Below are 27,541 nucleotides of genomic sequence, written 5' to 3' on the forward strand. Positions count from 1 at the left end.
CTAGGAAGCTGATGCCCACATTTGGGACAGGTGTTTTTAATTTGCTTATTGTTTCTGCTTAACGTTTGGGCTGCTCAAGTGCTCACTCTATGGCAGAGCCGCACCTCTGTATGCTGCAAGCACTGGGCTACTAGGAAGGCAAGTGGTTTTATTTTTTTTTCCAGTTTTCTCAGGCCCTAAAAAGAACTATGTGTCCCACATTGGACAAATGTAACAACTTCTGTGGAAGCCAGTAAGAAGAGAGTGTTAGCTAGTTGTTACTCAGCCTCTCTAAGGTTGCAAGTTTTCACCCCAGCCTCCCCATCTCAAGACTTATTCATAATTAGAATGATGGAAACTTAGTTAAAGCTACCTTTAGTGGCAGGGCCAGGCCAGTGCCTATGGAAGTATATTCTCAACAGGCTGCAGCCTGAGCCAGGCTGATGCTAGGGAAGCACGCCATTAACTATGAGAGTTGCAATTGCTAGGTGACATAGCATTAGTTAAGGCTCTGCCACTGTGCCAAAGTTAAAACAACATTCCCCACTCAAAATTAAAGTCCTCAGTTCAGTGGAAAGAACATACACAAACACACACACACACCACACACCACACACTCTTAGCGAATGGGATCCAAATGGTGGTATCTTGATATATCTCCTGAATTGTAACTAATAGTTGACTGAATGATCCTTTGGGAAAGGACAGAAAAGTACTTTGGAATGAGAAAATTATGAAGAGGAAATTCCTGAATGTTTATAATCAAAAACCAATTCTACTCAATATTGAAGAAATCCAAATAGATTAAAAACAAGCTTGCTGATGTAAAAGTACTCATAATATTGGAAGTCTATTTTTTTCTTTAGAATTCCATTTGAGATCTCATAGCGTCGCCAGGCTTAAAGATACAAAAACATACTTTCATATAACTCTTTTGCGAGTGTGTGGGTAAACTTGGACTATGAAACTTAAGGCCATTTAGTCACCCACAGTTACTGATCATATTCTATAGTCTCTTCTCCAGCATGGATCATTCATGACTCCTTCCTTCCCACAAAGAGTCAAATACAAAATCAGATCCTCAGTCCAACTTTCCCAACTGCCCAACCCATTTCTGTTCTACAAAAAAGCTTGACCTAGAGGAAAATGTGAAAAGAGAAAAAAATGTTTTAACCATCCTAAGTTTGATTTTTTTCAGATTTACAAAATAAAAACAAAAACTAAAGAAATTGATTACTTGGTAAGACCTTATCCTTCATAGGTACAATTCACAATTAGATAGTATCTTTGAAAGATAGTGAGCTATCACCATAAGATTTGATTAATCACAACTTGATACAAGAAAAATATGTCAAATAGTAACCAAACAAAATGTCAAGTCACAAAACAGTGCTGCATATGAAGTTAATATCATGATTTTTTCTCACTCAAAAGTGATTTTGTTTATGACATTTATAATGAGTTTCTGACATTTGAGTGATGGCTACATCAAGGTAAGAAATTAGAGCACCTGGGAATTAGCGCTGGTAAACTAATACGCACTGCTGAAACTGGAATTACAAATTATTGTCAACTAAAGTGCTTTAAAATGTCTCCACAATCTTCAGCTACAGGCCTAAGGTATGGAGGGTAGAGGTCGCTTTGGTTTATCTAATACAGTGATTGCCATTCTGATTTCCATTCAAGGAACAAAATGCCCTCATATCAGTCACTTGCAGAGGGATGTTGGCTGGAATCCAGTCAAGATATTTGAAGAAGGAAAAAATCCACACCATTGTATTCTTCCAGGACGTTTTTGGCATAATCATTGAAAAACACTTTTAAATGAAATATTAAGGATTCCAGAACATAACATTAAGTCTACACTGTTAATCTCTGCATGACCCCACACTGCAGCGGTCGGATTAATAAATCACCAGTAATTGATATTTAAACAAATTTAATAACAAAACCAGACTCACGAAACCAAGGTTCCAGCGGAGTAGCCAGCGGAAACAGGGGAGAGCAGAAGGGGCGCGCAGCACAATATATATCAGTAAACATACGCCTGAGGGCAGCCCGCCCCCAAGGGGAGGGCTTATCCCTACACCACACAAGGCTCAGAACCAGCATTTTACTTGTGCTATCCATGGGTAGGTCTTAAAAGTAGATAAACAACGAGGCTTAATCTTCAGTTATACTCTTCACAGGGAGGAAGAACATAGGATTGGAAAAAAAATCCTCCAGGGGTACACACTTTCCCACTTAGTACTCACAATTTAGAAGACCACTCAATTTCATAGATTTAGGAAACTAAGATATTTTAAAGAGAAAAGAAAATAATTTCCAAACACACAAATTCCTACCATAGCAGCAGAGCTAGCTAAGAACCAAATTTTTGTTTTGGTGCTTGCCTGCTTGCTTGCTTATTTTCTTTACCATAAGTTAGGCACGAATATTGCCAGAAAAAAAATTATTACTGTGCCAACTATAGCATTGGCTGCTTTCCAAAATATTTCTTTGTTCTCTATCTCATTTATGTACACAAGACTTCTAAAGGTGAGCATGCTAAGGACTATTATTTCTATTTATAGATAAGGAAATAAACCATAAAGATTAAATTGTTTCCCCAAGATCACATGGGAGATTTGCCAAGGGGAAACTTGTATGTCAGTGTTTATGAAACTTAATCTGTTGTTAGTTAATGTACTAATTCATCTGGAGTCAACTATTTTTTTATGAAGATAATGCTATTTTCATTCAGAAGTCCATAAAAAGTTCTCATTTTATGACCCAAATTGTTTTCATAACTCTTTAATGGATAATCCAGGCTTTATAGACAAAATAATTTTATAAGGGCATATATGGTCTTAAAATTTATATAAACATAACCCTGATATTGATATAAATGTATGTCATATTACATCAAAGGGGCTTCTATTCAGGGAAGATATATAAAGGTTTTAGTTTAGTTATAGCTAAAAATAATCTTATGTCTTTGCATGGTCAAAGTCATTTCATCTTTTCTGCACTTGAAACAGCAGAGTTCACTCACATCTCTCTGAAAGTTCAAGTGTACAGTTGGGTATGTTTTGTAGGACTTCTTTGTGTTATCTTAAGTTATCACTTCAAATTATTTTCATTAAGAACTTGAGGGGTTCTGGTCTGCACACTGCCATCTGGGAGACTGGTTGCCTGTGACTGTTTTGTCTTCCTGCAGATCTAGAGGAAAGTGAGGCCATTGGACACACAGTGACTCCAGAACAACAGCAACAAAAAGAATGTGAATAGTTTGAAATCACATTTTAAGAATGATTGCAAATGAAACAAGGCTGTGTGTAAAAAATAGATACAAGTATTTATATGTACTGTCTTATTTATGACACCTCTAGGTAAGCCCTGTATATAGTCCCATTGTATAGCTACATATGTTAAATTAAAACTGCTGTGATAAAGCTGAAATTATATGTCAAGACTGACTAGCTGTAGCTACTGCTCATCTTCATTCTACTGTGCAAAAGTGTTTTTTCTTCTTAATAATAATAACAGAAAAGGTAGTTATGCCCAAAATTAAGGTGATCATCAAAAAAAAAAAAAAAACCCAAGTGTAGTGGCATCACACCTGTGACTGTGACTGTGAGTCCCGGGCAGAGAGAGGGAATGAATGGCATATTGAATGATCATATATTATATTCTGATTGGTTTAATTTTCTATCTCCTTACAATACCACTTTCTTCTTTGATTAGAATACCGCCTACTATGACTTGAATACAGGTTACGCTCATCAAAACTCATACTGAGGCTTCTCAGTGCAGCAGTGTGGGAAAATGAGCATAGTAGGAAGTGATCGAGTCATGAGGGCCACAGCACTAATGGGGTGATTATTAGCGTTCTCTCATGTATGAGGTGTTGCACTTCCAAGGCAGGTTTGTTACAATGAACTCACGTTATGAACAAGGCATGGCTCTTGTGTTTTGTCTGCATGCACCTGATCACCCTTCCACTTTCTATCATGAGTAAATGCATTCTGAAGTCCTTAAAGGATATGACCACTTGATTTTAGTGTTCAAGACTCTAGAAACATGAACCAAAATAAAGCCACTTTATTATTAAAAAAATCTAGTCTAGGCATTCTGTTACAGCAGCAGAAAACAGATTTAAGTATCTATTATTCATCCTTCTGGACCAAGTTCAATAAGCAAAGTTCAAGAAACATTTCCTGACATTTCCAAAACGTGACTGTCAATGCTCATGTGCTCTCCTCTCTCTCTCACGTGCGTGCCATGGTCAAATATTTTTCTACCTAGTCTTTCTCCTGCTACTGATCATAACACTTTAGAGTAAAAACAACATCTTTATAGCTTAGTAACTGAAATACTGAAACCTAGTATCCAACCTAAGAAGGGTACACTATATCTCTTTCCAATCTTCATGATTTATTACTTATAGACAATGAATTTATTCTTAATCTGTTTGGTTGATGGATTACTTTAATTTTCAAATGCTGAACCAGGTTTGCATCAGTGGAACATGACCAAATTACTTCTTAATATTTAAGTCCTTTTACATTTTGCTGAATTATCTTTGAGAATGTTTTGAAACAATTTTGGATTCACAATTATATTTCTCTATACTATCACTGTAATCCTGATTGTACTCCATTCATTCCCATTTTTGTTTCATAATAACACCAAGTTAGTAATGAAGTAGAAAACGTTTCCTTTTTATCATTTTCTAGAAGAGATAGGGCCAATGTGTTAGTTTTTCATCATGAGACAAATATCTGAGATAATCAACTTATATAAAGAAAAGATCGCTTGACTCATTATTTCAGAGTTCATGATTGGTTGTTCTGTCTCTCCAGGCTGATGGTGAAATACATCGAGGCAAGAATACATAGTGGGATGAAGTTATTAGCTCACAGTAGCTTGGAAACAAAGAGAAGATGATTGGCAAGAGTCCCAACATTCCCTTCAATGGTGTGCTCCTAATGACCTTTGTACTAGATCTTACTTATAAATAATCTACTGCTTCCAAAAGACAACCCTACAACACATCAATGTTCACCAGATTTTCTCAATGAAACATGGCAGCTATTGGCTGAATTATTCTCTTTACCTATCACCTGCAAATTAACATGTAAAAGCCTTAATTACTCTCTATGTAATAGTATTTGAAGATGAGGGCTTTGGAAGGTGTGTTAGTCACCTATCCATTATACTGTAATACATGCTTGAGATAATCAACTTATAATTGGAGAAAGGTTCTTTTTACATCAAAACTTTTGAGATTTTAGTCCATGGTCAATTGGCCTTATTCTATGGTGACACATCATGTAGAATCATGAAGAAAAATAAAACTACTCTTCTCAACTCAGCAAGGAAAAGGAGGGAAGCAAAATGGGACTAGATTTAGTGGGACTAGATCACTAATAGCCCATTAAAAGCCTTAAAAAGCCTTCTATTAGGCCACACATTTTAAAAGTCCCAAAAGTCAACAAGCTGGGGACCAAGTCTCTAACCCATGGCAAGTTGGCAGAGACCCATGATCCAAGATAGAGCAGAAGAAAGTCATTAGAGGGTCAGGGGATTTTGTCAGTACAGGACTCACTCTCTAAGCATGGAGATCTGGTTTGAACCCTGGTGTGGATTAGTGGCACACAAAGCTGGGGAAATAAAGACAGGAGGTTCCCTGGGCCTTCTGACAAGTCAGTCTAGACGAACTAATGAGCTCAAAGTCAATGAGTGACTGTCTCAGACGAAGGAAATGACATTACTAAAATTGACATGGGGGTTGTCCCCTGGCCTCCATGTGCACAAACACATGAAAGATTACACACACACACACACACACACACACGCACGCACGCACGCACACGCACACGCACACATGCACATCTATGAGACAGAGAAGTAGAGAGAGAGTTGTGAGAGTGAAGAATTCATGTTAGAATTAGAACAATTGAAAAAGCATTCACTTGAAAGCCTGCTTGTCTCTTCTCCAAGTGATAACACATCAAGAATGGAGCTAAGGGGGAAACCCTCATCAGAATACATGCTTGCTGCTGTCCTGCTCTCAGCCTAGCAGCTCGCATAGCAGTGTTTCAACTACCCAATCTATGACATCTTGTAATGGTACCAAAGCAGACTACGACAGAAAAAAAAGCACGTTAATTTTCTTGAAACCTTTCATAGAATTCTCCAGTGAAAGAATTGGAGTCTGAGGGTTTTTCTTTTAATGGAATATATTTTTTAAATATTAATGTATTATTTTTAAAAACAATTTCTTCCCATTTTATATACCTATCCCAGTTCTCACTCTGTCCTCTCCTCCTGCTCCCCCCCTACTTTCCCCATCCCACCCACCATCCACTCCTCAGAGATGGTAAGGTTTCTCATGGAGTCAACAAAGTCTGACACTTCACTTCAAGACAAGACCAAGCCCTTCCCCCTATATCTATGCTGAGCAAGGTATCCCTCCAAAAAGAAAGGACTCCAAAAAGCCAGGTCATAAACTAGGGATAAGTCCTGGTCCCAATTCCAGTGGCTCAAATGATTGCCCAAGTCACACAACTGTCACCCACATTCAGAGGGTCTAGTAGTTTGGTCCTATGCAGGTTCTCCCAATATCAATCAGGAGTCAGGGAGCTCTCATTCACTCATGTCAGCTGTTTCCGTGGGTATCCTCATCATGGTCTTGACCCCCTTTGCTCATATTATTGTTCCTCCCTCTCTTCAACTTGTCTTGAGAAGCTCAGCTCAGTGCTTAGCTATGGGTCTTTGCATCTGTTTCCATCCGTTGCTAGATGAAGGTTCTATGGTGACAATTAAGGTAGTCATCAATTTCATTACAGGGGAAGACCAGTTCAGGCACCTTCTCCACTATTGCTTAGGGTCTTAGCTGGGGTCATCCTTGTGGATTCCTGGGAATTTCCGTGGTGACAGGTTTCATGCTAGCCCCATAATGGCTTCCTCAATCAAGATATCTATTTCCTTGCTCTCATCTCTGTCCTTCCCCCATCTTGACCATCCTGTTCCCTCAAGTTCTCCTCCCCACTGCCCTTCTCCCCTCCACCTCCCCTCCCAACCTCCCTTCAACCTCCCATCCAAGATCCCAATTTCCTCAGGAAATCTTGTCTATTTCTCCTTCCCAGGGGGATCCTTAATGGAATATTTGTATCTCTTTTACTAGAAGTCCTATTTCTTAGTAATTATGAACATAGTCTCATTATATGTCACGTTCAGTGAGATATTTTTCAAGGATTTACTCTATTTCAATTAGGGTGCCAAATTATTTGGGTAGAGCCCTTCACTTCATACTTTTGCTATCTTCTTGATATCTTCAGGGTCTATGATGGGATGGCCTATTTCATTTCAGATATTAATAATGTCTCACCTTTCCCTTTCTGTCTTTATATCTTCAGCAAATACTGCGTGATCCTTTTAGATCAATGCTACCGCTAAATTTTTATTTTATTTATTGAATTTTCCAATTTTAAATTTTACATATAGTTCCTCTTTATATAATCTTTCTTTAATGAAATTTTTCTATTTTTATTATGCCTATAGTAGCTTATTAAAATATTTTATGATTGCTGTTTCTAAATTCATGTCAAATTATTCTAATATGTGGCATCTACTAATTTTGTTTTATTCTTTCAAGATTAGATATTTCTGAGGCTCAGAGATGGTACAGTTGATAAGTTTTTTTGCTGCATAAGCATGAAGCACTGGGTTTGGATACTCAGACTCACATATATGACCAGGCACTGCACACACCTCTAATTCCAGTACTGGGAAGCCAGAAACATGAGAACGCCTGCAACTTTCTGAACAGACTGACTAGAAAAATTAGCAGGTTCAGTGAGAGACCCTGCCTTAACCAATAAGAAGATTTCTATACCATTTACCTTTTTTGCCTTTAAGAGTCTATTTTTTTAAGATAGGGTCTCATTATGTACACCTGGATGGCCTAGAACTCAATTGTGTGAAACAAACCACATCAAACTCACAAAGATCCACCTGCCTTGACTCTAGAGTGCCAAGATTAAAGGCACTCTAGAATCACATCTACCTCCCTTAAGAGTCTTACCTGTGTTGTAAACATGGTTGTTATGGTTTTATTTGTACAAAGTAGAAGAAAAGAAAATATGTCTATTACACTGGGAGGCATTTAGCATTTTTGCCTTAATAATAGAAAGTCATTGGAAAATATTTCCCTTATTGAAACAGGGATTTCTATTGTAACACACACAATGATCTCCAGAACTTGCTGATTACCAGTCTAGCTTCAGGTTCAGCGAGAGAACTTGTCTCAAAGGAATAAGATGGAGAGTGATAGAATAAGACACCTAATGTTCTACTCTGGCCTTTCCACAGTCACCCGCATTTATATACATATTCTCTCTCTCTCCCTCCACTCCTCCCCTCTCTCTCTCTCCCTGGTCCCTCTTTAAAATCTTTACCTGGTGTTTGTTTTAGGTTTTAAATTGCCATTAACAGCCATTCTCTTTATTCTAAAGCAAAACAAAACACCTCACCCTTGCAACTACCAAAGCAACAGTAACAACAAAATCAAAATTCAGCACGTACTAGGGCCTAATGTGTATTTCTATTGAAAAAAGAGAACTAATCTGGGCAGGTGCCACATGTCTGCAATTCGAGTACATGTAAGGTGAGACAAGGCAATCATAACTGTGAGGTCAGCCTCGGAGAAGGGCCAGTTCCAAGCCAGCCAGGGGTATATGCTAAGATCCTGGTGTAGGAGGTACTTCTGTATTTGTGTTGCTTTCATTGGTTGAATAAAGGAACTGCCTTGGTCTTTTGATAGGGCAGACTTAGGTAGGCAGATTAAACAGAACTGAATTCTGGGAAGAAGGGCAGAGTGGTAGACGCCTTGATTGTCCTGCCTGAGATGGACACTGGTTAGACTCATGCTGGTAAGCCACAGTCAAGTGGCAAAACACATTAATGGAAATGGGTTAAAATAATATGTGAGAGTTAGCCAATAAGAGGCTAGAGATAATGAGCCAGGCAGTGTTTTAAATGAATACAGAGTTTTTGTGTAATTATTTCGGCTATAAGCTAGCTGGGTGGGATGGAACAAGGGGCCCCCACTCGTCATACAACAGATTGGCGCCTCATCGTGGTCTACTAACTCCACCTAAAACCTAAGAGGGTTTAAAAAGAAATTCTAGAACTAACTAACTGAATAAATAAATAAATAAATAAATAAATAAATAAATAAATAAATAGTTAAAAGAAGTTGTTCATGGCCAGGTTTTGGAGACCAGGCACAAATTCAACCAGCAAAGGCACTGGCTAAAGAATTAGATTAGCTGGAAAGAACATTTGGTAATCACACCAAAATTAGGTACTGATGTCTAAAAGGAATCAGTATCATGGAATCGCTGAAAAGGTCAAGGTCAACACATTTGTTTTACCAACATATTTTTAACATGTTGAAGAAACTAAAACAATAATAATAAATACTAATGGCTATGGTCATGGTCATATGTGTATATAATACAACAGAACGAGCTCATTCAATCCTTCCATTAAGCTTCTTTCTATAGAAACTGAAATAAGAAGTTATTCAATTCTAAAATAAAGAAGCTAAAAATTCAGCGAGTGACAATAAGCTGCCAATTACAACAGCATGTGGCAACCATGCTGAGTTAGCATCATCAATGGTACAGCATGAAGTCAGAAAAAACTGTCCAGAACAGAAGAATCTTTACTCACATCCAAAAAGATCTGTGAGAAGAATAGAAAGCAGAGTAAGCTCTGAGGGGGTGAGTACGAATGCCAGGGCCCAGCCAAGACCAGGACTCCCAGGCCTAGGAAGAGAGACCTTCTAGGAAGACTAAACTAGCCCTTCCCCCTGTGCTGTACCTAAAACCACCCTGAAGTTCCACATCACTGCTGCATTACCAGAATTGCACCTAGACTAGCTTTCCTACATGTGTGTCCATCTTTCTCTTTCGTTCATTCTTTTGCTGTCCTTAGTCAGGGTTCCAGGACACGGGGATGGGGGAGGGGCGAGGACATAGCAGAGAAGCCAAGTGAGAAGCATGGCAAGACTCTCCACACAGGAGAAAGCGAGAAGCAGGAGTTAATCCATCAGCAGAGACAGACCCCAGATTTCCAGTCTATGTGCTGAAGTGGACAGTGAAAGGCTATTTTAAAATAGGATGGTACAAACTAGAGCAAAAATTTCTGTTCAGTATTGAGGTCAAAGTTTATGGCAGGTAATTATGAGGATGGATTCTAGCAAAACTTGTGTTTGAGTCATCGGCATTTAATTGTCATTCCACAGGATACTGTGAGAAGCTAGCTGAAACACAAAGATTAGCACGCAATAGGCCACACCCAATGCACTCTGGGCTGTTGTAGATCACAAGAGAACTTAAGATCTGACAGTGAGGCTGCTGAGACCCAGAGCTTTAAGCATATATTTAGCAAATCAAAGTCCACAAAAGTTTCAGTATCTTTTCTCATAATTTTATTGCTTTGTTCTGCCAAAGCAAGATACCCAAGAAATTCTGCATAAAATTTAAATATCAATCTCTCATTCCTTTGGCAGTAGATCAGCCAAAAAACCATAGCTTAAGATTCCTCTAGCCTAAGATGTTCTGTTTCTAGTACCCACAGCTTCATTTGCATAACGGTCTTTTTCACTTTTTACATCTGTGTTTTATTTATACTGCAACAGAAATATTTAGAAGTTTATGTCACAATAAGTTTCTAATCTAAATTTGGTGGTTTTTTTTTCAATTGTTCAGCAGTTTAAAAACCACACACAGAGTAAAATTTCCAGCAAGAAATTCCTCACTGTGAAGCCCATCTCAATTTTCCTCATAAATAAGCAACTATTATCATACCATATACTTTGGTGTTGATATTGAAATACAATATGACTTTTGAAATATAACTTTTCTAAGGGTAAGTTTACATTATTAATGAAAATACAAAGTTGTATTTGCTTGACATAAATTGGTACTATTACAGGTTTTGTTTGTTTTACTCTTTACCTTGCTATTCATTTGAAGAATTAGACTATCATAAAAGGCTTGTGATATTTATTTGACTACCATGTTTTTTTTCCCTAAACAAGAATAGCTTTAAGTTCCAAGTCAACTAATGAGCTCCTTCTGAAACCATCCACTACAACTAAATATACTGAACTTTAATAATAATTTACTGTATTTTTAGTATGAATTTATTATTTTATATTGTACTATAATATTCCACATACTTGGTTTCTCCTCAGTGAGAGAAGGCATGTTTCTATGTGTCAAAAATGTATCTAATACCTTTATATACACAGGATAAAGGAAACTATCTCTCTAGCTAATTTTCATCCACATACAAATTATTTATTTATTATTCATTTAATAAACAGCTCAACAATGTTCTCTGCTGGTTAAAAATCAGTTGAAACTGACTGTAAGATATGAACAGTATTCCTTACATTCTTAGTATCATAATTATGATCACTACTATTCAGTGACATGGTCCACTTACCTTGTGAAACTTAAGGTTAAGTGATGTTAATATATGGCTTGTTCGTTTGTTTCTTCTTCTGTTTCCCCATCAAACTATAAGCACTAAGGAGCATAGGAACATCTATCTTGCCACCATATTTTCAGGGCTTTGTTTATATTAGGAGTCTCATTACTACTTCTTTAATCCATACTTGGGCAACTATCACATGCTTCCCCTCATATACAAATTCTAGCTTTTGATTTTTATAAGTATATATTCATACATATATGTGTTGTGAGACTGAAAAGGTGACCATGGAAATACAACATGAGGTTTAAAAGGGAGGTGCTGAGGACAGTAAGTGGAAAGGGGACCACTGAGGGAAGGAAGGGAACAAGGAAGGGGACAGGGGTATGGGGGAGAAGAAGATGTGAGAGAACCAATCAAAAATAAGTTATGTATGAATTGCCATGATGAAAAACTATTATTTTGTGTGCTAATTAAAAGCAAACAGTGCTGAACATGGTGGTATATCTTTAATCCCAGAACTCAGGAGGCAGAAGGAGGTGAGTCTCTTGAGTTCAAGGTCAAACTGGTCTATATAGTGGGTTCCAGACATCCAGGACAATGTAGAGAGACCCTGTCTCAAAAATAAAACAAATAACAAAAAGAAAAAACACATAAAAATAATTATTTTATTGAAGAAGTTAGAAGTAAAAAGTTAGCATTTCTTTTCTCTCAATTGATAAATATTTTCTAAAAGTACTCACTATACAAAAATGTCACCACATGATCAGAATTTAATTTGAAATTAAAGAACAGACTGACTCTATCTCCCTTAACTAGGTGCTGCCTAAGCCTCCATTACCTGCATGAAAATTCCATGAAAGAGAAGCACAGCTTCCTAGATCTTCTTTTGTAATGGAGGCAATCAATTAGCAACACTCAAGAAAATATTTAAATATAAAACCAATATAAATCACAAAGAGTGGCAAGTTAAATGTCTTGAGTCAAATATAGTCATCCATTATCCAGACATGCCTTTAAAACCTGGCATAATAAATAAATGTTTTGGATTATTAAGTAAGTAGTACTTCTTACAGATTAAACATTTTAAATTGATCAAAAAGGGAAAAATGAAAAGGAAGTAAAACTGCTTCCATGTTTGGTTTTCAGTTGGCCTGTGCATTTATACACTAGTATCTTTAATTATGTACAGCTAAAATGTAATGTTTGTATATATTAAAAAGGAATTTCATCAAGTCAGGTTTTTATTCTAGTTAGTATAAAATAAAATTATACTAGAAAAATACCTTATTTTGAATGTCATAAAAAACTTAGAAAATTTTATTATTATCTATTCTGATGATATACAATAGGTCACCAAATACAATTATTCTACAAGTGCTATCTTGTTATAAAATTGAGTATGACAGACTGATTGTTGAAATGAAAATAATTTGTCAAAAATCTGCACATGGGACATGAGAGATAAGAATTACCAAGGTCCCAAATATTCATGAAATGTTAAACAAAAATAAGAAAAAGAAATACAGTTGAAATGTAAATCTGAACATAAATTACCAGAAGGGCAGAAGATTGGCATGGAAGTCAAGGGTTCTGGTCTGTAAGGTCGGTTCTGCCACATATGTCATAGAGTATGACATTGGGGAAAGTATTTATCATTAATGAACCTCAGGTATTTCGTCAGAAGAAATGAAGAAGAGAGATAAATTTTTCAGCACGAGGCATATGAAGGTGCTAGGGAACATGGAAAGAATACAGGAGATTAACAGGCCGTAGCCTGTTAATGCACGCTGCACTGGAGGAGCAGCAGGTTGTCATAGGTCCTGTTTCTCGCTTTTACATAATTACTTAGCCTTTATGAGACTCATTTTTCTTGCCCAATAGTAACACTTACTTCACAGAATTATTGTTTAGATTAATGACTTAATTAAATAAATGAGAATGTTGTAAAGTCTCTTACTTGCCACATGATATTTTCAGCGACAAATAATCACTATGTTATTCTAAATACCATTTTCTGGGTGATAATAAATATACAGTATCAGATTTTTGAGGGGATCAATCTTATCATGGTTGTGGGAGGATTTTCGGATTGAACAATTATCCATGAGCAAAGTACCTTCATAAGAACTAAGGGAACCAGGTGAGGAATAAGAGAAAATGCACTGATGAGAAACCAAAGATCAGAGAGCATCTATGTCAGATGCCCCCCACCCCTAGCCTCCAGCAAGACAGCTTACCCTTCACTTGGCAAAAAGATTGGGCATGGAACAAGTGACATGGTCTAAGACGCAATTCTGTATCTGACAAGTCAAAGTCATGCCAAAAGGGTCGCACATCCTCAGACTCCAGGATGGCACCTTAGGGTCAGATCCTCTAAGCCTCCTTGCTAGGCAGTATTCCACAACTCAAACTCCAAGTCTCATTTGGTCTCAAGGAATGCCCCACCACTAGACTGAATCCAGAGACTTCAAGCCTGATTTGCCCCCAACATCAGGCCAACTAGTCTACAAGGCAGTATCCACAGGTGCAGTCTTCAAGATAGACCATTTGCACACGAGTGTTTTGGAGGGTCTGAGGAAGCTGGGAGGTGGGTTTTGGGATACAGCACCTCATTATCCCTGGCTAGTTTAGAACTTGCTAGGTAGACAAAGTAGCCTTGAAATCACAGAGATCCTGCCTCTGCCTCAAAGATGCTGGCATGAAAGGCACAGACTGCACACAAATTGTCAGCTAATTACCAGGCAAGAAACCGTGCCTGCAGATTCCAAGGCTGACCAGGTTCAGACCAGCCCACTGATCAAGCCAAGCAAGCATCCAGATTTGTTCTAGCAACATAGGGCCAAGAACCATTCTAGTGGACCCTGGAAGATGGCACTCCTCAGCTGAGCTTACAGGCCTACCCTTGAGAACTAGGCCTGTTCCCAGGGACTTCAGTTCCAGGCCCACAACAATGTTAGGTCAACACACATGGATTCGTGAGCACTGGTTTCAGGATCCAAAATCTCAGAACCATCCTAGAATCTGTTAAAACTCTGAAGGTACAGGCTTACAGACCACAAGCGTGCCGGGTCATCACCTGTGGACTAAACACAACATGGCCCTTTTAAATAAATGTTGGCACTTGAAATAATATGCTTTTTTAAAAAAAAAAAGTCCAATGACATTTGACAAAATATAACATCTGAAGAATAACTACAAATTAACAGTAAGAAAGACTGCCTAATCAAAACCACAAATGCTGGACTGGGGATATGGCTCAGTGCATTAAGTTTTTGGTGTACAACATCAGAACTGAAGTTTAGATCCCCAAAACCCACGTAAAAGCTGTGTGTGTTAAATGTGACAGTAAGTTGTAATCTCAGCACTTGGGAGGCAGAGACAAGAGTCCTTGTGTCACACCTACTAGCTAGACAAGCAGAAACCAGTGAGAAACATCGTAGGCAGTGAGCAAGAAAAACGCCCAGTGTTGACTTTGGCCATCAACAAGCACATGCACACAAATCATCACAGATATGTGCATGCACACACACACACATCTGCAGGTATGTACACAGGAATAACACACATACACATCTATATGTAAACAACTATTTACAAACATAAAGAAAAAATATTAATGGTATAAAAATCAGTAAATCCCTCCATGATTAAAGCCAATAAACAGGCTGACTCACATTTCTTGGATTCAACATTGTAATAGATATCCTCCCTACTGGATATACAGTAGGGAGGATACATATATATATTCCTACAAATATAACTGATCACTATTCCTGTGTGATAAAATTGCCTATGTAAACAATATCAAATTCACAAATATGTTACTATAAGTGAAATAAAGTCATCAAAGATGCAGAATATACGGTGCTATGTTATATACTAAAAAAGGACAATTAGCATTAATTTTCCTTAAAACTTCCGTTTACATCATCAAAGAGATATACACAGAGCATACAGTTAACATATACAACATCCATGAGTTGAAAACGCTAAACAGTTTCACTTTAAACACTGGTAAAATCTTTGAACAGACACCACAGCATAGCAAATAAACACAGAACTATTAGTCACTAGGGAAATGCAAAGTAATTTTACGGTGAGATACAGTTAAGGCATCAAAATGACAGAGGTTGAAAAATATCGACAACGACAAGAGGTGACAAGCCTGTGCAACAACTGGGACTATCTCGTACTGCTGAAGGAAATGCAAACTGATAGAACCACACTAAAAATTAGTTTGAAAATGATTGTCAAGTTTAATAATCACTTAACATATGACCAAGAAATCTTACTCCCAAGTATTTTAGCTTAGTGAAATAAGCCGTATATTCCTGAACACAACCAAATAGTACACAAATATTTATAACAGGCAAAAGAAACATCTGTGAAACACTAAATTAAATAAACTGTAGGAATTTCTACTTTGAAAAAATATCTTAGTGTTTACTTGTTACTACTTATTGTTTATCCTGATAATAGGCCTTCTTTGTTCTATTTCATGCTGGTTTCGAAGCACCTAGCATACAAAGTAGATATTTGTTGACCACAAATGATATGAAAATAACACGTTAGAAGCATTTTTCTGAGTATAAAAAAAGGAAAATGAAATCACTATATATCTCTATATCTACATATGTGTGTGTGATGATTCTTAATCAGCTGTTTGAAAAATCAAATAAACAACAAAAAACCTGCTGTGTATTCTGTTGCCAAACTACAATATTTATATAGCAGGAGAGATATTAAATGCACTTTCACCTTAAGATATTTTCAAATTAGTCTGAAACTGGAGCAGAGCCTCATCATAAGTCAAGAAACACCCACTGTATGTAGACATAAAGCCAAAAGCATAAATAAAATGACATATATGGCATAATAGATTGAAACAAGAGAACAGAAATAATGGCTTCTGGTATCATTTATGTATTCATTATTGTTAAACCAATTTTTTTTTGTTTTGTCCACTTGGAATGATGTGGGATATCCTTCTGTATATGTGTTGCTTTATTTGGTTGATGAATAAAGCTCTTTGGGGCAAATGGTTTAGTAGAGTAAAGCCATGTGAGAAATTCAAACAGAGATATATATATAGAGAGAGTAGACAGAATCAAAGAGACTCCAAGTAGCTGCCAAAGGAGAAAGATGCCAGAACAAAACCTTACCCAGTAAGTCACAGCCTCATGGCTATATACAGATTAATAAAAATGGGTTAATTTAAGATGTAAGAGTTAGTTAATAAAAAGCCTGAGCTAATAGGCCAAACAGTGTTGCAATTAATATAGTTTTTGTGTGATTATTTGGGTCTGGGCGGCCGGGAAACAAAAGAGTGTAACATGTATGTACACACACACACACACACACACACACACACACACACATTTGTATAACATAATTTACTCAAGATAACAAAGTAAATAATCTGATTCACAAGTCTGAGCTTAATCCAAATAAAATAATGGTAAAAATCATTTCAGAAAGAGGAGAGGAAAGTGCAGGAAGATATCAAACAACGTGATCTCTATAATGAACTATTACAAAGTTTAAAAAGTGCTTAAAGCAAGGTAGATTAGATAGTGACCTGACAAGTAAGAGTTGCATATGCCAGAGAAGACTGACCTTTACCCTAAAGACAAGAGCAAGATATTTAAGAGTTGCAGCAGTTGAACAGTAGGGTTCGATTTGAACTTTACATAGAATATCCCAGTTGTTGTCTGAAAGAGAGACTTAAAAATCAAGATCAACAAAGCAGCAGTCAAAGACAGCCTAGGAAACGTGGTAACAAGTGGGCTGGTTGACTGCAGCTGTGACAAAAGTGTACAAACTCAGGAAGGAATTTGAGAGTTGATCACATAAGACTTTATAATCTATAAATGAAGATTTATAATATAATTTAATGACCTAACTGAAATCAGATTTTCTAATCTAAATGGCATCTGATTATATAATTTATAGATAAATATAAAGATAACCTCGCAGAATTATTGGAAAAACTGAATACTAGTAATTTAACACAGTGTTGCCACAGCATTTGTGATAAATGTATTACTATAAAAATATAATTTGTTGTAGAATAATTTAACATGTAAAGATGTGTTCTATTTGTTTATGCTACAGAATATTACTTTAACTTTGTAAAAGTGTGTTACATTTGTTTGTACTGCATTTGCTTAATCATGTAAAAATGTGTTGCATTTGTTTCACCTTGTCTGCCTAAGGCACCTGATTGAGCTATTAAAAAGCTGAACAGCCAAAAGGTAGGCAGAAGAGGTAGAAAGAAGCAGGACTAGTGGGCAGAGAGAACAAATAGGAGAAGAAATCTGGGCTTGAGAAAAGCAAGAGAGAGAAGAACAAATGGAAAGAGCAGGGAGAAAAAGGGCCAGCCAGGCAGCCACCAGTCAGCAGACACAGAGTAGGACACAGAAAGAAAGGTAAAAAGCCCCAAGACAAAACATAGATAAAGAGAGCTGGATTAAAGTAAGAGCTAAGACAAGGCATTATAAGATAATAGCATTCATCACTAATAATAAGTCTCTGTGTCATGATTTGGGAGCTTGTTGGTAGCCCAAAAGAAAAAGCATGGTAAAAAAAAAAAACAAAAAACCAAAAAAACATAAATCCACATCAGAGGAATTTCAGTAAAGTGCCACATTTTGAGTTTACATGATTGTATAAACAGTAGCAACACTCGTTGGAATATAAAATAAAGACATATTTTTACACAGCAAGAGAAGGAGTTCTTTTTTAATAATTAGTGCAAGCGAGGCTGTGTAGTCCAGGAGACTAGAGATAATGCTGAAATATGAGAGAGAGACAATATGTACAGTGTGAATACACAAGCTATAATGAGAAGGGGATCCCTACGAAGGAGAATCAGAAAAGATGAGATCAGAACTCCAAGGAAATGGTTTCTAACAGTGAAACAGCAACAATACCAAGTGCAAGATAAATTAAGACAGTGGGGACAATATGCCCACTAAGTTTAACAACATCAGAATGATCTATACAATAGTGAAAAGCCAATTAACAAATACTGTAAAGTTAAATGCCGGCTGTTTACATCGGGCTTCCTCACTTCACATTATAATGATAGTATCTGTCTAAAATATCATGGGGAAGCATGCAAACATTATGGACACAGTAATGCATTTTATGTATATCATAGACACACAGAAAAAATAATCCCAAACATAGTTACTAGGCTAATTAAACAGTTTCAAGAAACTAAAATTTATCTTTGCAAAACAATGTAAGACAACTTGAAAGAATTAAAGTAAATGCATGTATGCAGCATTTATACTGAAACTGAAATGATACAGTTGATATGGAAACCACAAGATTTATGTCCTGCTATCTTAATTTGTCTATTTTTCTATACATTCTAAAAAATGCCCAATCTTCTGAATGTTTCCTCAAACAAACAAATTCCTTGATCCATGAAGCACAGCTTATAGTCTATTAAAATATTTAAGAAATACATATGCCACCAATTAAAAAAGAAGAGTTATTTAAATTTAAATTTTATAAATGTGCCTATAGGAAAAAACTTCCTGAATAGAATACATATACCATAGCCAAAAAGAACAACAATTAATAAATGGACCTCATGATGCTACAAAGCTTCTGCATGGCTGAGACACCATCATTTGTACAAAAGGACAGGCCACAGAATAGGAAAAGACTTTTACCAATTATACATATGATATATGGCTAATACCTCAAATACATAAAAATTAAAAAAAAACTGGAAATAAAACAATTCAATTTTAAAAATTGGGTACAGATCTAAACAGAGAGTTCTCAAAAGAAGAAACAGAAAAATGGCTGAAAGCCATGTAAAGAAATTTTCAACATCTTTGCTTATCAGAGACATGCCAATCAAAATTACTTTGAGATTTCATCTTATACTAGCCATAATGGGCAAGATCATTAAAATAAATGGCAGCTCATCTTGCAAGAATGTGCAGTAATGGAAACACTCATCCACTGCAGTATGTGTACAAACGAGCATTGCCACTGTGAAAATCAGTGTGGTAGTTCATCTACCTCAAGATCCAGCTGTAGCATTCCTAAGAATAGATTGAGAACTTTACATCTGACTAAGAGTCACTTTCTCAACCATTGCTGCTCTATTTATAATAGGCAGAAATTGGAAATAATCTAGATGTTCATCAACTGATGAGTGGATAAAGAAAATATAGTACATTTATACAATGCAATAGCCCTCAACTGCTAAAAATCATAAAATTCACAAGAAAGTGAATGAAGCTAAAAAAAAATCATCCTGAATGAGGTAATCCTGACCCAAAAAAGACAAACATGGTGTGTGTTCACTTATATATGGAAGTTAGCTGTTAAGTTTTCAATAAACAGGCTACAATCTGTATAACGACCAAGTTTAGGTACAGAGTAAGGGACAGGGAGGGCATCTCCTAGAAAGAAGAGATGGAATAGACAGTTATGGATATGTGGAGTCACTGAAATGGGAGGATCAAACAGAGCAAGGGATGGAAGGGGATACAACAGAGGTTCTCAACCTGTAGGTCGTGACCCCTTATAGGGGTCATATATCTGATAACCTATAAAGTAGATATTTATATTACAATTCATAACAATAGCAAAATTACAGTTATGAAGCAGGAAAAATGATTTTATGGTGGGAGCACCATGGCATGAGAAATTGGGTGAAAGTGTCACAGCTTTAGGGAAATTGGGAACCACTGGAATACAGGGAGGGGTAGATAAAGGAAGGACCATTTCAGAAGTCATTCAGAAGCCTAATACAAAGCTTTCTGTATCTATGCCAAAGGGAGAGACAAAGCCCCATCTAGACCTCTCTCACCATCAAATGGAGGTTCCTCCCTGTGCCCAAAATAGGTTAATTAGGTTGCTGGTCTAAGGGACCCCACAGAAACCCCCAAATCACCCAGGCTATTTCCAAGGCAATAGGTTGCTTTTCACAAACTGATGGTAAGGCAGGTCTCATTGCTGTTTCACAATATAAATTTTCAATGTGAGCTGGGCGGTGGTGGCGCACGCCTTTAATCCCAGCACTCGGGAGGGAGAGGCAGGTGGATCTCTGTGAGTTCGAGGCCAGCCTGGTCTACAAGAGCTAGTTCCAGGACAGGAACCAAAAACTACGGAGAAACCCTGTCTCGAAAAATCCAAAAAAAAAAAAAAATTTCAATGTGTTCTGATAGTTGTCTTTAATTCACCTATAAAATTTAAAAATTATTTTTACTACTTTGTTATACATACATCCTGCTATTTCTACTATTTGTATGACAATTATTGTCATGCTATATCTTCTTTAAGTAGCTTTGTTTCTGATTTCTCTACTATTCATGTAGACTGCTTCTCACTTCTTATGCCATGTTACAGTGATTTTACATTACCACTGCTATAAAAATGTTAGTTGAAGTGCCAGTTGCAGTAATTGTTTTTCCTTAAATTTTACTAGAATCATTTTGTTGTTTTATTTTATACATTAATTTTAGAAGTAGTTTGTCAAATTCTATTAGAAATTGGAAAAAGAAAATTCTTGTTGGAATTGTTTTGAGATATGTTAATGTGGGGAGATCTTTGTACTGTTGAGACTTTGCTTATGTGAGCACACCTTTGGTTCTCAGTACATCAGATTGCTCCTCCACTGCCTCTCACTGCTGATGGTAACTCTCTTATTCCTCTTCATTCCTCAATGAATGTCGCTCAAACTTCATTATAATTTGGAAAATATATATTTAAGCCAATTGCTATGACAGACTGGTCACTGGCACCCTCTCTCCAGAAAAGCTTCTACTCCATTTTTCTCAGCTACGGATCTTGTGTGCATACTTTACACCTTGATATTAACAATAACTACATTACTGTAATCCTGTCAGCTTTATCCATCCTTTTCCACTAAACACCATTTTACAGTTTACTAAACAATATTCTAACTCCACAACTTTTATAACTTCATCACAGTCTCCAATAAAGTTTATGCCTGTTTAATAGTAATTATTGTAGTTAATTTTTATTTCAAAAATGGTCAATTTTGCATGATATGGTCATTTCAAATGACCTATATTCACTGCCCTTTTATATTGTATTTTAACAACCCCATACCTTCCACCCCTTTAATATACTTTCTCTTAGAACTCTTGTTTGTATCCAGAATTGTCTTTATCCTCCTTTAACTTAGTGATATATATTGTTAAAACTGAACCCATGATATAGTCTCAGCCATAACAGACTATCTGGTAGTAAATATATCTTCCATTTATATATTATTAGTGAACAGTTGTTTTAGAAACTCTCACCAGCAACTCAAGACTAAAACATGAGAAAAAAAAAACAAATTACAGTAAGACCTATGATTCCTAACATTAACCAAAAAGAACACACATCCTAAACTATGATGTAAAAAATAAGGGACTTTTACAACATATGGCTGAAGAAACCAACGTTAGAAGAATAAAGGATGAATTTAAGATGGTAGAGCTATAGTTATAAAACAGAATATTAGAATAGAAACACTAGCAAAGAAAACTTTTCCATAAATCTTTAGAGTATTAAACTGGACCACTCAAGGTATGAAAAGTTATATACACACATGGTAAGACTCCAAGAAAATGAACAAATATTATCTACTAGAAAGTAACTTCCAACTAACTAGTGCTAAAGTAGAAGCTATTATAGGCACAGCTTTATAGCACGTAAAAGTCACCTTATGACCATGATGAAATAACTGCTCCCATACACATCTGGTTACCAAAATCAAAAAGTCGAAATAGAACAAAATACACACCAGGTTGGAAATGGGAACCCCAATGCTAGAGATCCCTACTAAAGAGTCAGGGAATAGTTTCACACCTAGGTCTGCCATGAATTTTAAGATACACTGTTCAGAGATACTCAGGTACAGCTCTGACGATCTGAATCATTCAGCAGGTACGTCCAGAGTCATGTCTGCGCAGTAGGAAGATTGCCATCCCTACATTATGCCTCCCTTAACAAAGTTTTAAAGTAAACCTGAAAGTCCAATCAATCTACATGTATTAAAAACATCAACAATTTTAATAAGAAAATACTATTCTTTTGAGAAATGGGGTCTTTCTCTCCTACACAAGGCTGACAATAGACTTTATTATTCTTCTTTCTATATCTAGATAAAATCTGTGGGTATGCCCAGATAAAGCAGGATTGATGAATCGAGGAAGAGAAACTAAATACAAAAAATGAACTTGTCCTATTGTGTGATGTTGTTACTAGAAAGCAATTAAATTTTTTATGACTAGAGGCCTGGGGCACTCCATCATAAACTATTTATCTATGTGAAATCTCAAAGTGAAGAAAATAAACAATTCGCTCTGGATATGCAAACATCTGAGTAAAAAAGAGGCAATTCCAATAAAGAAATGCAGAGAAAGACACCTTGCTCTCCACCGACAGGAAAGCAGCAGAAGCTTTAGACAGCATGCACTGGCTGTCTAAAATATGCATATGCACATCCTTGTCAAATAGCTCCCCTTCACATTTTTCCTAAAGGGATGCTATAAAAGTATTTCCTACATTAAGATATTTCCAACAGTACTATTTACAATAACACACAGTAGTCAATAATATTTATATTCAAGAATAAGGAACCAGTCTTGTAGTAAACAGCTATTTGCCATGTTTGTAAGAAATTAGGGATAAAATAATTATAATGATGTTTAGATTCTTAAAAGCAAGATACTAAAGTATATTTACAGCACAAATTAATTGTAACCCAAAATAAATAAGCATAGAGAAAATATCACAACTTAGTATTACCTGTTTCAAACTAGGAAAAATGATGGGGTATGTGGGTATGTATGTGGAAGCAGTGTGTGTGTGTGTGTGTGTGTGTGTATGTGTGTGTGCGTGTGTGTTTCTCTTTTCTGATTTTAAAGATTTTCTATATTCTATGTTTACCACATTGAGCATTGGCTGCTTTTGGAGACAGAAAAAAGAAAGATAAATTTAGAAAATGAAAACTATGCATGAATGAAAACAGCTTGAATAGCCCCAGCATATCATTTTATTTCCTCTTATTGGCTAAAATTTTATCATAAGTATTTAAATAAAAAAATTTGCTTTTACCTCTCACAGTGTTCTGTTGCATCGATAATGCATTTTTACAGCAGAATATTTAATATCCATTTTTCAGAGAGAAAATTATTTTTCCATAAAGGTACCAGGACACTTAGTTTCCATCAACTCTTGCAAATGTACTATTTAGCAACTACTTTCGGAGGGCTAATATATCAGTCCTGTGATACAGCAGCACATGTTCCAAGCTTTTATCTCTTCCTAAAAAACATCAAGGAAAATAACCCCAGAGCTAGTCCTGCGTGTACAGTACATTTGATCCTTCGATTTCTAACATTCATTTAATGGAGTCTGCCCGTGATGACTAACATTTCCTTGTCCGCTAGTACCAACCACTAAATAAGGTTTTTGATAAGATTACATTTGTGCAGCTCTCATTTTAACGGAAATTGGAGAGATATGAGAAAAGATTACAGGAAGAGACATTATAAAAGCAGATCTCACAAGTCAAACTTAATAGCAAAACCATTCTCTTCATGTGGGCAACCATGAAAACAAATATCCTGTGAGCTAGGGCCATATTTTCTATCTTTCTATTAGATCTTTAAGCCTTGAGACAGATTTCCATATCTTTATAATGTGGTTAGAGCTGATGAGACAGTGGCCACAGAAAGATGATGAAGTACAAGGCAGAAAACTAGATGAACACATCTAAGGTTTTGGGGTGTACAGCATAAGATCGTATTGCTTATGTTAGTTAGAAGCCAGAGAGGCAGATCAAATGTCAGCCATGACAACTTCAAAACAAGTGTGCATAAAACATACCCAATTCTCTTATTAAAGAACCCTTTAGAGCACGTCCATGTGAGAAAGGATCGCCATAAAGGCTATATAATTTAAATGTACATCATGAAACTTAAAACACTATGGCTCTGACATATCAAACAATAAAAAAAAACAGACATTCTGATAAGCAAACTAGAATAGCAAACAAAAATATTTAAAATGCATGGGGAACTTTTCCAAAAGTCTGTGTATAACTGAAGGAAGTAATTTCCTCCAAATCTCAAACCAGCACACCCCCTCTCCTTTACTTATTAATATAAGCTGTATACAGTCTTCGTGGAGATCCAAGTGAATAAGAAACAAGGGTTGGTCCTAATGTGTCTCAAGATTAAAGAAATCTAAAACATTAAGAAATGAACTAATATTCAGTTTATTTAACAACAAAATCAAAAAATAAGCAGTCCCTTTTCCAGGATGCGATAAGCAAGCTGAAGGACATATAAACTGTATAAGAAAGAAATGTATAATCCTTTTAATGGACTTGGAAATTCTGGCATTTTCTCCTGCATTTAAGAAAGTGTTTCCCTCCATCCATATAAACTGTCTGCAGAATAGCTGTTTGCATTTCAGAGGAGTGTATATGTGACAAGCATAACTTACCAACATAAGTCACCAACAGCAACAGAAGAAGGCAAGGGTGGATGTTCACTTCGTGATATCAAGTTATCCTTTCAGTGAGCCCACATGGATATTGGAAAAGCATTTTGAAGAGTAGTGATTATTTTATGGAATAATCCTAGAGTCAGGTCAACCACTGCACATGGTCAGGAAGGAGAAAGAGTATAATATTGCTATAATAGAAACTGTAAAAGAGACTTGGTCATGTAAGATGGCATAAAAGCAAGAATCAAAGTTGGTCTTAGGACTGTTGGGGGTGGGAGGGTCTCTGTGTGAGCTTCAGTTCTTTTGTCTCCTTCCCATATGTGCTAAAATCTGAGGTATCACATTTAGTAGGATACAAATATCTTTCCTATATTCAGATCCCACCAGTTAGCCTCCAACTCAATTCAGAGGGCAAGTTCCCCAATGCTGTGTCGGTAGTATTATAGAAAATTAAGTCAACTAGTTGAAAAATTTAGTGGTTGTCCATCCATCTTCTGCTGAAGCCACTTTTCCAGAAACAACACAGTGTCAAGAAATCCCCCAGGGGCTGGAGAGATGGCTCAGTGGTTAAGAGCATTGCCTGCTCTTCCAAAGGTCCTGAGTTCAATTCCCGGCAACCACATGGTGGCTCACAACCATCTGTAATGAGGTCTGGTGCCCTCTTCTGGCGTGTAGACATACACACAGACAGAATATTGTATGCATAATAAACAAATAAATATTTAACTCTCTCATCATGGCGAACAATGAGGACTGATGAGAAGCCAAGGTCAATGGCAAGGGGTTTTGATCCTACTTCATGTTCTGGCTTGATGGGAGCCTATCCAGTTTGGATGTTCACCTTCCTAGACATGGACGGAGGGGGGAGGACCTTGGACTTTCCACAGGGCAGGGAACCATGACTGCTCTTTGGATAGGAGAGGGAGGGGGAGAGGAGTGGGGGGAGGGGGAGAAGAGAGGGGGGAGGGGAGAAGAGTGGGGGGAGGGGGAGGGAAATGGGAGGCTGGGAGGAGGCGGAAACTTTTTTTTTCTTATTCTCAATAAAAAAAAAAATTCCCAAAAAAAAAAAAAAAAGAAAAGAAATCCCCCAAACCTCTAAAATCCAGACACTTGCCTAGGCCTGGAACATGAATGAAGCTGGAACTCAGATGGACAGAGAGATGCAAACAGCATAGACTGACTCAAGAGGAAAAACTGAACAAGACCATTACTTTCTCTCTGGTGTTGTAGATAAAGACAGCCCAGGAGAAGACAAGGTGGAACTTTCCACATCCAGGCTTCCATATGCTAAAAGAACCACAAAACCACGACGCATACAAAGTTTGTGCAGTCTGTCTGTAGTTGTCCGAATGGAATAGAATGACGAAATCACTTAGAATTAGAGTGCTAGTGTTTACTTCAAGCATAGGTATGTTATCAGTCCATTTTAATCAATAACCTCTCATGAAAAACAAGTTTCCAAAAGGATTAAAAATCATTAGCAGTTAGAAAGTAAAGTTAAAGAAATCAATATTAAAGGGGATTAATATATTCATAAAATTTAAACATGACAAAGAACACACAAGGTTTCCCAGAATCACTAGATGATACTGTGTTTTGAGTTCCCAGGCACACCAACTTTAGGGAAGATAATCAATCACAAGAATTTGGAAAAGAGAAGCTTTTATGAGATGGGGCCTATGAGAAACGTCTTTCTGGGTCTTTGCAAAAACCCAGAATATGTAACAGCATATTAGACATGGAGGACAGCAAGTCACTTCCAATGTTTCCTTAAAGTGTGCCACAAGGAAGCTTCACATATAAGGATTCAACAGTAAACAACATGCATTTTCTTAGATACAAGTTTGCATTCATGAATTCCCATCAGGAATTCCTTACCCATTCCTCACTATCTCTTGAAACAAAAGTATACCTAGCCTTGCTATAAATATAAAACAATATAATCTACTTCAGCCCAAGTTTAACACCTGTTGAAGAAAACAGTGTTCTTTTTGAAGATCACACCAGATAGCCACCATTTACCTCACCTGTGATTCTTTCACGTTTTCAACGGTGAAGTTGAACCAGACCCGGAAGCGAGGATTACAGGTGTCAGGCCTAATGAACAGATCATACTCAAACTCAGAGACTTGCTCAACCCGGCCAAGGTTACCTATGACAAAACATAAGAGAACTGTGTTTTAATAGAAGTTCGTGCATCTCAACAATATTCTGCACTCTGATACTGGTACCAATCTTCATTTAGAACCGGTGGATGTGAACAGCCATAGGCTTAATGCTACCAACTCTAAGTGCAGCCCAAAGTAAGGAAGACGTCAGCTAGTTCAGGCTGTAGTTCACAATCTCTGCCTGAATCTTATGATCCAGACCCTTGGTGCAACAAACAATATTTGGTTATAAAGACTGTAGTATGGTTTGTTTCAAAAAGCTGAGGAATGAATCACAAACTACAGATTCCCAGTTAGAAAAGAATGAGGATCTACTATATACTATTTCTAATATGCTGAATCCTCTTTAATCCTCACAACATGGCTAGGTAGTTTGTGTGGTAAACTGCTAAAACTGA

General features: G+C 36.7%; 1 protein-coding gene across 1 annotated transcript in view; it reads right to left on the bottom strand.

Annotated features, from left to right (window-relative positions):
• LOC126497934 (BEN domain-containing protein 5) overlaps positions 1-27,541 on the bottom strand; it is a 1,095,425-nt gene that overhangs the window by 927,366 nt on the left and 140,518 nt on the right. Inside the window, exon 3 of the mRNA XM_050136199.1 lies at positions 27,003-27,127. Coding sequence (XP_049992156.1) covers positions 27,003-27,127 — 125 coding nt within the window. The remainder of the gene's footprint in view (positions 1-27,002; positions 27,128-27,541) is intronic.

This window comes from Alexandromys fortis, unplaced genomic scaffold (assembly GCF_014885135.2).
Source record: "Alexandromys fortis isolate MF-2015 unplaced genomic scaffold, M_Fortis_MF-2015_v1.1 scaffold_13, whole genome shotgun sequence".
NCBI classification, from domain to species: Eukaryota; Metazoa; Chordata; class Mammalia; order Rodentia; family Cricetidae; genus Alexandromys; species Alexandromys fortis.